Raw genomic sequence first — 13,581 nt, forward strand, 5'->3', positions numbered from 1 at the left:
TTTTTTTAGTCCTTTGGCTCTGAGAATTCAGAAACATCAAATTAAATGTTATTTCTATGCTGACTAGTGTCACTGAGAGAGTGTGTGGAGCAGCATTGGAGCTAACAAATAAACAAGAAAAAACGGAAAATTAATAATTCATGTGAAATGATATGATATGATATGATTGTGAAATCAAATGAAACAATAACTCGTTCAATATTACAATCCGTGTGAGGGCACCCACCCAACACACCATCATAGAAACTTCATTGTGTGATCATTTTTTTCTATAATAATTGATAGTATCTGTTTTAGGTTTTGTTAATATTGATTTCTATGCTGTCGACATATTACTGGTTTTCCCTCAACCAATTGCTAACCCAGGTTTAGCACTTTTACAATCATGTATCAATATGATTAGTGATTGGTTAACTGAAAATAAATTGATTTTGAATTCACAGAAAACAGTTGGATGCGGGTTTCTAGTTCATCACAAACTCCATCACCTTTTTTGGGTACCCAACCCATAAAGCTTTCAAATTATTTGAAATATTTAGCTGTCCACTTGGACCCTGCACTAACATTTCATTTACAGATTTCATCAGTTGTGAAATACTGTTTTTTCTCTTTACGAAAGATTCGCTCTATTCGTACTTACATCGATACACTAAGTTGTAAGTCTCTCATTTATGCTCTAGTAACATCCAAATTAGATTATTGTAACACTGTTTAAATTGGATTACCATCAGTATCTCAAACTTCACACTGTTCAAAATACTGCTAACAGAGTTCTTAACGCATGGAGATGTGATTACATTTCTCCTTTAAAGGAGTACCATTGGCTTCCCATTAAATTTTGCCTTATGCATAAGGCCTTAAACCTTGCATATAAAGCATTACAATCAAGTCAACCAGATCACTTACGAAAATTATAAGCTCCTTATAAGCCTTCTTATAGCCTATGCTCATTGACTGCTCATCAATTGGCTTTGCCTGCCATTCATTTGGTACGTTTGGCATTGACGCAAAGGTCTGCTTTTTTTGCAGCAGTTCCTCGCTTGTGGAATTCTCTTCCAGTTACGATTCGTTCAGAACTGCCTTATGTAAAATTTAGATCAATGGTTAAGGTGCATCTTTTTGGTTTAGCATTTCTATGAGAATGTTTTATAAATTGCAACTATTTAAACAAGATTTAAACAAATCTTTTTTTTTTTTCCTTTGAGATTTGATTATTTAGATTTAATTAATTTTTTATATTTTATTTTCTTTTGTTCTTTCTTTACTACTGTTCTTTTGCTTTCCAAATTTTTATGGCATTCTTTTCATTTCTTGTTTTTTATATTTTGAACACTGTGCTGTTGGCAAATCAAAGTGCGGTTAAAACTTTTAATAAACAAACATCATTTAAAATATTGTGTACAATTCTGGAGACCGCACCTTCAAAAAGATATAAAAAGGATGGAGTCTGTCCAGAGGAAGACTACTAAAATGGTGCATGGTCTTCGTCATAAGGTTTATGGGAAAAGACTATGATCTCAACTATGATCTCAATCTGTATACTTTGGAGGAAAGGTGGGAGAGGGGAGATATGATAGATATGTTTAAATACCTAGGTGATGTATATGTGCAAGAGTTAAGTCCCTCATTTGAAAGGAAGCTCTGGAACGAGAGGGCACAGGATGATTTTAAGAGGCGATAGGCTCAGGAGTAATCTAAGGAGATACTTTTTTACAGAAAGAGAAAGTGTGGAAAAAACTCCCGGAAGAGGTGGTGGAGACAGAGACTGTCTGAATTCAAGAAAGCCTAGGATAGGTATGTTGGGTCTCAGAAAGAGGAAGAGAATGGTTACTGCAGATGGGCAGACTAGATGGGCTATTTGGCCTTCATCTGTCATCATGTTTCTATGTTTCTATCACTCCATCTTTACAAGAAAGGGAGGTGCTCTTGGTCACTTGTGCCACTGTGGCGTCTACCTTGCAGTTGATGGAAGTTTAGTGCCATAGGATAGAGCCAAGGCATAGCTTTGGCCACCTTACGTGAGCCTTCAGGATTCTCCCACTGGCCAGTGACCAAAGAGATAAGATAAAATGAGTCAAAAAAACCAGTTTGTCTGTGCATTATTGCCACAAATGACAGAGCACTGTGAGGTGGAAGGCTGCTGGGCATCGGGCTTCAGTTCAGATAGGGTGTCAGACATGACAAGGGGAGAGAGACTGAAGCCAACCTGAAAAGGCAATGCATGGAGAGATCACTGTGATCCGCCATGTATCTGTCCCCTGAAAATTGGACCCTGAAAGGGATTCCCATTTCATCCACCATCACAGAAGAACCCAGCAAAAACACAAGCATGGAAAGGGACTTCTAATCATCCCAATCCTGCTCTGAAGAGTCACAGACAATGGGAGCCAGCGTGGTATGAGACAGGGATGCCGTTTAGGAGGATTCCCCCTTAGGCAGACTAAGTGTGTCCATAAACAGTGCAGTGCTTCCCGGTTCCGTTAAATAGGCTTTCCATAAAAAGCTGACAAAATCTGAGAAGCCTTGTATTGAAGGACCTGAGGTTCTTTGCATAACTCCAGACTGGAGATGCATCATCCGCCACCACATACTTGGTTCATTTGAGCAGTATCTCTTCCACTTGAACCTTATGGGATTTGGGGGGTTCTGAGGCCTTGGAGGACTGACTGGGGGCCAAGCCAGAAGCTCCCAGTCCTTCCCGCAGCACACCACCATTCAACCGACAACTATGCAACCGACACAGTAATCACTTGTCAAAATGAGCAGTTTTGAAGTTAAAAAAAGGAGTTTAAAATCAAGATTGCTAAAAATCCACGATAACTGCCATAAAAAAAATAACTGCACCAAAAACAGCGATTTTAGGGTTTTAGAGGAGGGGGACCCGAGTACTAACTCCAGAAATCACAAATTCAATTTCAGACACACACCCCCACCCTCCAATGTTCCCCACAAGGAATAAAATGGGAGTACTCGCTGTGACTTCAGGTGCCTGTGTCTGAATCAGCCTGGCTGTAGGGAAAGGATTTCTGCCTCAAACTGCTCAGAACTTCAACCGTTAAAGGAAATCTTCTGGCTGCTGGCTGGATGGACCTCGGCCACCGACTTCCATCCCTGGGATATCTCAAGCAGCGATGGGGGAGAAATTACACAGCCAGCTCCCCATTACCCCTAGGGTTCTTACTCAAGGACACACAGCTTGTGCTCAAGCCTTAGACCGAACAAACAGGTGAGCCACTCCCAGGAAGACAGACCCAGAGCAGGTTGGCTCCGCAGGAATTCAGATTGTTCTGGGAGCAGCAGTTCTACGTGGGACTGCATCCTTTGCCTCAAGGCTCTATACTTTCGCCCTTATTGTTTAATATTTTTTTTGAGTCCTTTGGCTCTGAGAATTCAGGAACATCAAATTAAATGTTATTTCTATGCTGAAGACATATTACTGGTTTTCCCTCCACACCCCCTGCGGCTCTGCCCCCCTCTACACCTTTAGCATCCCCTCCTCCTCCTCCCTCATCCAAGCGCCCACGGGTGGCCTGGGATGAAGACTTGTGGTCTGAATAGCATGTTGACCTGGATGAGGACCTGGACCCTTGGGGAGCCCTTTGGTCTTAGGCTCTAGTTTCCTTCTGTCTTCATTGTGGCATGGCTGGCTCCTGAAAGTAAAATAGGTGCAAAAAGAATTGGGGAGGAAATGCAGAGTCCAACCCAGGCACAATTTTTTTTTTTTTAAATTGAAAGAGCAAGACCTTTTCACTCCCATGGGGCAGTAAAAGGTCTTAGCCCTGTTCCTGCGGTAAACCACCTACACAATTTTCCCATTCCTGCGGATTTACTATGCTAACTGCAGTTAACCACGGTAAACAGTCCCGATGTCATTCTCTACTGAAGATGAATTGAGGAAAGGATTTTCTGCCTCAGAAACTGCTCCAAATGACCAAACTTGAAGATCTTCAGACTGCCAATCAGATTCTGACAAACCTCCTTCCCCATGAAACCACTCCACATGACTCAGGGCGGGAAACACAGCCTGTGCCCTGAAACCCAGATGGATGTTTACTCAGGACGCATAAACCCTGCGCTTAAACCCTTGACAAGGTCGGAGTGCAAGCGACCTCCCAGGGGAATGGACCCAGAGTCCAAGAAGGGTGGCACATAGCAGGCTGGCTCCACAGGTCCACCGAAGTTTCTCTGAAGCAGCAGTCTGGCTACACAGGACTGCGTCCATTCTTCCAACACTGCACTGAAGCCACCAGAAAAAGAAAAAGATGCAGAGTAGAGAATGACATGGGGACAAATTTTTCCCCGTCCCCGTAATTTTTGTCTCTGCCCCATTCCTGTAAGCTCTGCCTTAACCACACAAGCCTCGAACATTTATGATTTTATAGTGTTTGAGGCTTGTGCAAATGAGGATGAAGCTTGCAGAAATGGGGCAGGGACGAACAGGAAAATGAGTTCCCGCGGGGATGGAGAAAAATTTGTCCCCATGTCATTCTCTAATGCAGAGCAGACTTCTGCACGGATTGCTTGTAGAAATGGAAACTGTGGGGGACTCCCAAAAAAATGTTTGGATTTCTGCAACTCCCGGATTGCGGGAGGAGATTGAACACCTAGCATACTGAATCTGGGACATAACAGAAAAGAGATAATAGTGCTTAAGAGGAACATGCTTAGATCAGGCCATTCATGCTGACAAGTACCTGTACTCGGAATTTCCACATAGTCCCAACTGGAACTCCAGGGATTGGTCCATAGTGGTTGGAAGGAACAATGGTGCATTCTCTTGTACGGCCTACACATGCCATACCCTGTATAAAAGATGCAAAGTCCATAAGCAGCTACCTCAAACATTTACCATCATTAAAATGCAGGGTGAAAACAAGTGACATACCTTTCCCCAGTCCCGCTGTGATGAAGAGTTTGCAGATGCCATCTTTGCCTTCTTCTTGCTTTCTTTCAACTTCTCTCCAGCTAAAACCACCTCACTAGTATCAATACGACATTCAGGACAATACCTGCCAGAATTTCAAACCAGGCAAAACTAAATACAGATGTAATCCTGGTTTAATGAGCAATAAGAAAAGCTATGAAGATTTCTAGCACTAGAAAACAAAAAATGATCAGATTATACAGATAGATCAAATGAAGAGGTCTGATGAAATAAATTTTGAAAATTATTGCCAAACCATAACGAACACAGACATAAAAAAACCTAGGTAAGTGAGCAGCATGTTCCCGTTTCCCTTTCTTTAAAGCTCACTTTTTGTAAGATTTTAGCTTTGATGCTTTAAGATGCTAGAATTTACTGCCAACTGAGCTTAGATTAAAAGAGGATTTAATTCTGCAAAAAGTTAACATTTTAAATGTTTAACAAATACTTAAAACGGATCCAACAGTTCTGCAGTAGAAAACAAATATCAAAAACAAAAATGAAACTGCATGCAGAAGTCAGGAATTCAATTAAAAGTCAACAAATGTTGTATTCTAAATAACGGTTCTTTATTGAAAAACGGTCCATGTTTCAAAGAAACACTCCTTTCTCAAGGGTCCTAGCTGCAAATCATACTAGGTGTTAAGTAGAACCAAATGGAAATAGAAACCATAAAACAAGTAATTCTCAAAGATGCGTGAAAAAACCTCCCGTAGAAAACACTGGTCAGACTAATACTGACAGTATTATACTGACCAGCGTTTCCTATGGGAGGTTTTTTGGTTTCTATTTCCATTTGGTTCCACTTACACCTAATACGATTTGCAGCTAGGACCCCTGAGGAAGGAGTGTTTTTTCAGGTCCCGGTGTTTTTCAATAACGAACTGTTATTTGGAATATATTTGTTGACTTTTAATTGAATTCCTGGCTTCTGTACATCATCTCTGCAGTTTCCTTTTTGGTTTTGATTTTTGTTTTTAACAAATACTTAAAACAATAGACCAGTGTGCTTCAATGTGAGGCCCATGAGCCAATCATAAACCTCGAGGACCTCTTGAGTGGCCCACACAGTTAATTTTTTTTGCTGCTACATACAAGCCATTGGCATTGATTGAACAATACCTGATCCTATCTGAACTCTTTTCCCTGCCCCTTCTTCACTCCCCAATGTACAACTCTGGCATCCCTCCCTCCCTGCCCATCCAATAGTTTTCTAACAGTGATTCAACCAGGCTCTCTGGCCAGTCCCAGAAGTCTTTCCACCGACTGTCTCTCCCATGCAACAGAAGTTGCTGCAGAGGAAAGGCCCCTGGGGTTGGCCAGAAAGCCTGGCTGAATCAATGTCAGGAAAAGAATTTAAGACACTCTTATGAGCAGCAGTTAGGCAGATAAGGAAGGATGCTGGGCTCACAAAGTGGGCCAGATAAAGAGGGAGCAGAGGAGATGCTGCACTCAGGAACAGCCAGAGGAACTGCTTAACACGAGATGCAGATGAAAAGAAGCAAAGAGGGGAGAACCTGGAAATAGGGAGGGAAAGACAGCAAACAGGGATACAGTGGAGTGATGCTCGATGCAAGGGAAGCAAAGAGAGGAGATGGCAAACTGGGTTCAATTCCCACTACAACTCTTTTTGATTCTGGGGAAGTCGCTTAATCCTTCATTGCCCCAGGAACAAAACAGATTATGAGCCCACTAGGAACAGGTACCTGCATATGTGTACATCACTGATATATCTAGAACTATAGAAATGATTAGGTAATATGTGCACTTGGATAGATGGGAAAATAAAAGAGGTAGATTTGAGATGGAGGCAGAAAAATGAAGAAAGCTGAATATGAAAAAAGAAAACCATTGCCAAATATGATGAAGGCAAAAGTGAAGAAGAGAAAAAAAAATGGATAAGGAGGTTCTAGAAACAATTAAGAGCACAGAAGGAAGTACATCCAGAGACTGGGAACAAGATTATCAGAAAAATAAAATCACCTAAGGTGGGAAAAATTATTTTATTTTCAATTTAGTGATTGAATGTGTCAGTTTTGAGAATTTATATCTGTTGTCTTTATATTTTGCACTGATCAGGAAGAAATCTATTTCTATTTCTCTGGTGTTGCACCATGTGCAGAGCGTGGCATCTTAAGGTTTTTACATTACTGTAGTACTTTTTAGTTTGCGAGCTTGTATTTGAAGAGAGTTTATCTGTTTTCTGAATGTGCAACTAAAGTCAGGTGGTAGTGGGGGTGGAAGTCAAGAAACATTGGTTAGTGTCAGACCCAAGTAAGAAAATTTGTCAGTGCCCCTTGAGCTCTTTGGACACAAAAAGGCCCCATCTTAAAAATTAGTGAAAATCACTGCCATAGGCATCTTTGGTTAGTTATGGATTTTTCTTTTTTTGTAACGTATTCTAGCATTGCTGTTAATTGCTTTGTAAACCTTTGAGTTACATGGCTTGATATGATATATAAAATTTGTTACATTATGTTTTGCTTGACTGAACCCACCCCAGGCACATAATATGCTGAGTGACGTTACACAGTCCTCTTTTCTCACCTGATCAATATCGATGCCAAGTAGTAATTAACATTCATTCACAAAATATCTCCACCTTTCTGATATTTCTTGAAACATCAATTCTCCCTCTTTGGCTTAATAGAAATCTGTCTTAAAGATGATGATGCTTTCTAACACAATCCTGCCTTCCAAACTATGCTGTTTTATCTTCTGTTCACTCGGCCAAGGGGTGGTGGTGTAGCCTTATATTTCCAGTCCTCCTACAAATCCACGGAATTATCACCCTAGTCTTGCTCTTATGTAGACTATGTTGGTACAACTGAATTGTCTGTCCACATCCTAATGTCTTTTACTATATCATGTCACTCCCTTTTGTCTGCTTGTTCCCTTCATAATGTTAGGGTACTTTAATATTCACATGAATTCCCCTTCCTCCCATATTGAACAAGATTCTCTCATTCATGCTTTAGACTTTACTTTTTATTCTTAGCACCAACTCACAAGAGGTAGCCATTGCCTAGATATGAGGGTGAATTACAAATTAAAAGCAATTGTTAAATTACGCGATAACAGGAACAGAATTAGCGAAATGCAACGTGTGCTCGTACATCACCTGTTGGATAGTTTGTCCTCACACAGTGCAGCCTTTAGTCGTATGGCATCCACAAGGTCAGAAATCTGGTCACTCCAATGAAAGATTGTACTATTGAAGAACAACATGCAGTAGTGCACTCTGGGCAGAGGGAGTGAAGCCTGGGGAAATTCACCAATGGATACTGACTCAGTATCATGAATCAATGAAAGGGGTATGAGTGGGTAAAAAGATTATGTCCTTCCTTTGATGTCATTTTTTTCAGTAGATAAGTGTATCATTCTAGATAAGCAGGTTATCTTCCAATGGCCACAAGCCATTTGCAGAAGAAATCCACTCTATTTTTTTCTGTGTCCCTCCACTGTAAGCTCTACTGCCACCTGAAGTTAGTACCCAAGCAGAGCTCAAATCAATAATGTGAAGGATACAGATGGGACACTATTGAAAAGAACAGTTCTGCTCTAAGATAAAACACCAACAGGTAATTAATTAGCAACAGCTAATAGAAACATCAAAGGAGCTCAGGAACATCCAAAACCGACTTGAAGCATTAACAGAACAAGACAGTAGACAGGCGCAGGAAGGACAGGGCACGAGTCTAGAATGACACACCTATCTACTGGAAAGAATTTGCATGTACGGTTGGTAGTCCTGTAATTTTTATAGGAAAGTATGTTCAATTGTTATTTTTGTTTTAATGTTAATGTTTTTACTTTGTACAACGCTTTGTAGATTCGAAAAAGCGTTTAATCAAAAACTGAATAAACTATAAACTATATACAACAGAAGACCAGGTTCTCAAGTTTATTTATTTTTGATATACCGTCTATCAAAATACATGTCTAGATGGTGTACATTATTAAAAAAATTATAGGAAACAGTTAAAATAAGTAAATAGAAACAATAATTTATCAATATTAAAAATACTGGACAAATTCAGATTAACATACATGAACGGAAGAAAAGTAGGGGAGGGAGAGGTTGTTTAAAATTACATCGAAGTAAAATTAATAAAAAAGGACAGTAAGTGAGGAGTGGTAAAGACATTAGTATTAGATGTTTCAACGCTACACAGGAATCAGGGAATTAAAAGCCAGAAGCTAATGCTAAGGAGTAAAAGCATCTTTAAATAGGAAAGTTTTAAGTTTGGTTTTAAATTTTCCGAGTAAATTCTCTAATCGAATATCTAATGGAAGGGCATTCCACAGAGGGGGCAGTAACTGAAAAGATGGATTTGCTAGTAGTGCCGTAAAACAATTCCCGTAATGACAGTATAGAGTAAATTTTGATTATTTGATCAGAGGGCCCTTGATGATGAGAAAGGGATCAAAAGTTTATCTTTGAACACCGCCGGTTGGTTAGAGTTTTAAAAGCCAGAAGCTAATGCTAAGGAGTAAAAGCATCTTTAAATAGGAAAGTTTTAAGTTTGGTTTTAAATTTTCCGAGTAAATTCTCTAATCGAATATCTAATGGAAGGGCATTCCACAGAGGGGGCAGTAACTGAAAAGATGGATTTGCTATTAGTGCCGTAAAACAATTCCCGTAATGACAGTATAGAGTAAATTTTGATTATTTGATCAGAGGGCCCTTGATGATGAGAAAGGGATCAAAAGTTTATCTTTGAACACCGCCGGTTGGTTAGAGTTTTTTGTTTTAAAAGTGAGGAGGAGTATTATATAGGAAAGACGATGAGTAACAGGTAGCCAATGTGCTTTACGGAGGAGAGGGGTGACATGGTCAAATTTTTTTGCATGATAGATTAATTTAACAGCAGTGTTTTGCAAGAGTTGTAGACGACCAATTTCTTTCCGGGTTATGCCTTGATAAAGGGCATTACAGTAATCTATGGTTGAAATTACTAGGGAGTGAATCAGGATATTAATGGAGGAGTGATCAAGAAAAGAGGAAATAGAACAGATGAGCCTAAGCTTATGGAAACATTTCTGCATAACTGCACTCACTTGTTGATGAAAGGTAAGATCCCTGTCTAGGATGAGTCCAAGGAGTTTAAACTTTGCTATCCGTTTGAATTGGGGAGGAGTTGATACTGATGGGTAGACATAAATGTTCATTCGGAGAAGGCGAGAAAAGGACACTAGTAGTTTTAAGAATGTTCAGTGATAGTTTATTATGCCGAAGCCGAGGCTGATTTGGTTGAGTTTTTGATTAATTTCTGTTATTTCGTCAGGGGAAGTAGGATTTATGGGGTGAAGTTATTGGATATCATCAGCATATGTAAATACTGTGAAACCTATAGATTGGGCCAAGGTGAGTAGTGGGGCCAGGAATATATTAAAAAGAAGGGGAGAAAGAATTGAGCCTTGGGGGACTTCATAATTTTGATAGATAGTGGCAGAGAGGGAGTCACTGAAACTGACTTTATAGTTTCGGTCTTGAAAGTAAGAAGAGAACTATTGCAAAACTGTACCTGAGATATTAATAGATTCTAGCCGTGTAAGAAGTAGGGAATGATCAATTGTGCCAAAAGTGGAAGTGAGATCTAAAGAGATTAGAATAGAGGATTTACGGTGGTCTTTAAAGTAACGAATTGAGGTAGTTAGTCCGATGAGCGAGAGTTCAGTAGAGTAATTTTTTCAAAAACCTGTTTGGTAAGGATGTAAAGCATAAGTTTTTTCAGTGAAGTTGGACAGTTGGTTGAAGACCAGTTTTTCGATTATTTTTGCTAGGAAAGGTAAGTTAGCAATAGGACGGTAATTATTGATTTGGTTTTCGGATATGTTTATTTGTTTAAGCTCTGGAAATACAAGAGCAGATTTCCAAGAAGATGGTATGTAGCCGGTAGAGAGACTTTTGATGATCATGTCAAGTAGGAATGGACCGAAGATGCTAAAATGATTTTTAAGAATGGTGGGGGGCAGATTTTCCAAAGAGTTATTCCTTGGATTTAGGCTCTGCGTTATGGCCTGCAGTTCATCTAATGTAGGTAGACAGAAAGTTGAGAATGAACTGAAGGAAGTAAGTATTTGGACCTTATGCAATAGACTATGTCAGAGCAATTGCTCCCTGGATCCATGTCCTCCTTATATTTTTCGAAATATTCCAGGCCAGGTTATTTCTTGGTTAACTTCATTGATAAATTGTTTTCTAGATTCTGGCTATTTTTCTACAATCGATGGGTCATATAGTTCTTACCCCTTTATTGAAAGGTCCATCCTTAGATCAATCTGTTCTGACAAACTATCGCCCAGTTGCTAATACCTTTATTAACCAAATTGAGTCCATAATCTCTAAATAATTATCAAGTTAAAACTCTTCAGTAGTTAATTCTGCCGCTGGCTGCTTCTAATTTAGTGGTAGTGGGGCACTTCAATGCAGTTATGGATCCGATATTGGATAAAAAACCTAGTAAAATACTAAAATCTTTAGGGCTAGATAATTTGGTACAATCTTGTGGTTTAAAGGATATTTGGCAAATTCTTCATTTTAATGACCGGGAATTTTCTTTCTGCTCCCAGGTACATAAATCATTTTCCAGAATAGACCATATATTTGTATCAGATCATTTAATGCAACAGGTTGTAATGGCCGCCATAGATCCAATCATTTTATCAGATCATGTTGGAATTTGGATTGAATTGAAAATGGTTTTTATCATTAATGGTCTATTAGATTTTATGTGTTAGATTTTAAAGTGCTATATTGGAATCAATGTATGATATATTTATGTGCACTTGTTGTTTGATTTTAAAATGAATAAAGAATTGTAAAAAAAAAGAAAAGAAAATGGATGAGCAATATTATAGTAGACCTGTCTGGAGATTCAATAATACATTGCTTGCAGATTCCAACTTTGAGGAATTTCAATCAAAAATTACTGAATACTTTCATCTAAATGCCTCAGATGAAGTCTCTTTAGAAACTTTATGGAATGCTTTTAAAGCTACTATAAGAGGACAAAATCTCATATTCAGCACACATTAGGAAACAACTTAAAGAATTTTCTAATTCTGAACAAAATATAAAAGATTTGGAGGCACAATTGGCACTGAAATGGGGATCCAACTACTCTGCAGGAACTATTAAAAGATAAATATAAGTACAATGAACTTTCCTCTCAAATGGCTAGGAATGAGCTGTTCTCTCAGCAAGCTCTGTATTATGGAAACTCGAATAAAGCGGGAAGAGTATTAGCTAATTACCTTAAAGCTAAAAAAAGGAAAGTAAAAATTGTGGCTATCACAGATGAGAATGGGGAGACTCGATCTCAAATAGGAATTATCTTAAAAACAATTTTTGAAATATTATAAAGCTTTGTATTCTTCAGAGCCTTATTCAAATAAAGAACTAGAGGGTTTAGAATTTTTAAAATTAATTAAGGGACCAAAAATTCCTGAGCATATAAAAGGAAGTCTTGAGGAGCCTTAATCGTTGAAAGAATTAAAAACAGCGTTGAAGTCCCTTAGAGTTGGATCTGCTCCAGGTGGTGATGGTTTCACTGTAGAGTTTTACAAATCATTTCAATGTACCTTATTACCTCATCTATTAAATTTATATCAGGTTCAACTAACTAAAGGTTGCATTACAGGTACTATGGCAGAATCCCTAACTATTGTTTTGCCGAAGCCAAATAAAGATCCTATGTTGGTTTCAAATTACAGGCCTATTTCTTTAATAAATGCAGATGGTAAACTTTTGGCTAAGTTATTGGCTTTGTGCTTCTCCAAGGCTCTCCCTTATATTATTGGTATGCACTAAATGGGGTTCGTTGCTCAAAGACATTCTTCAAACAACACTAGGCTGGCTTTTCACATGTTAAATTTAACAAAAGCCATGGATGAGCCAGCCTTCTCGGTATTCCTGGATGCAGAGGCAGCCTTTGATCGAGTGGAATGGACCTTTATGTATCAAGCAATGGATTGGTTTGGTATTGGTTCAGGATTTATACAAATGATTCAAACCTTGTATAGTTCCCCTTCTGCCGGATTATATATAAATAATACTTTTTTGGAGCATTTCTGTCTGGAAAGGGGAGTTAGACATGGATGTCCATTATCTCCTTTGCTGTTTGATATTGTTTTGAAACCTTTGTTATTGGCTATTCAACAGGCAAAGGAGATCCAGGGTATTCCTTATGCAGGTCGGGAATATAAGGTCTCTGCTTATGCAGATGACATATTGCTTCATTTAAGGAATCCTGAAACAACCATTCCACATTTACTAGATTTGATTGAAAGATTTAGAAAATTTTCAGGATATAAAATAAATTGGAGTAAATCAGAGATTCTTCCGCTTGACGTACATTGTCAAAAAGGATTGTTTGATTTATTCCCCTTTCTTTGGAAGGAAGAGGGTATAAAATATTTAGGAATCTGGATTTACAAAATGCTGGAAGAAACGAAGAAAGTAAATGAAAAATCCTTATTGCTAAAGGTTACAGAAATGTGTGAACAATGGAATCCATTGCATCTGTCTTGGTGAGGGAGAGTCCAGACAATGAAAATGATGATTTTGCCTGTGGTTTGTTACCAAATGGGTATGTTACCAGTGTTGTTTCAGGGGTCTTTTTACAAAAAATTTAATAATATTCCTACAAAAT

At 38.7% G+C, this 13,581-nt stretch overlaps 1 protein-coding gene across 5 annotated transcripts in view; it reads right to left on the reverse strand.

Annotated features, from left to right (window-relative positions):
- The window catches only part of UHRF1 (ubiquitin like with PHD and ring finger domains 1), a 226,991-nt gene that overhangs the window by 99,728 nt on the left and 113,682 nt on the right, over nucleotides 1-13,581 (reverse strand). For all 5 annotated transcript variants that reach the window (XM_033957186.1, XM_033957182.1, XM_033957184.1 and 2 more), the window contains 2 exons: nucleotides 4,886-5,009; nucleotides 4,695-4,802 (listed from right to left, as the gene is read on the reverse strand). In XM_033957186.1, the coding sequence (XP_033813077.1) occupies nucleotides 4,695-4,802; nucleotides 4,886-5,009 (232 nt within the window). The remainder of the gene's footprint in view (nucleotides 1-4,694; nucleotides 4,803-4,885; nucleotides 5,010-13,581) is intronic.

The sequence above is a fragment of the Geotrypetes seraphini genome, chromosome 8 (genome assembly GCF_902459505.1).
Source record: "Geotrypetes seraphini chromosome 8, aGeoSer1.1, whole genome shotgun sequence".
Lineage (NCBI taxonomy): Eukaryota > Metazoa > Chordata > Amphibia > Gymnophiona > Dermophiidae > Geotrypetes > Geotrypetes seraphini.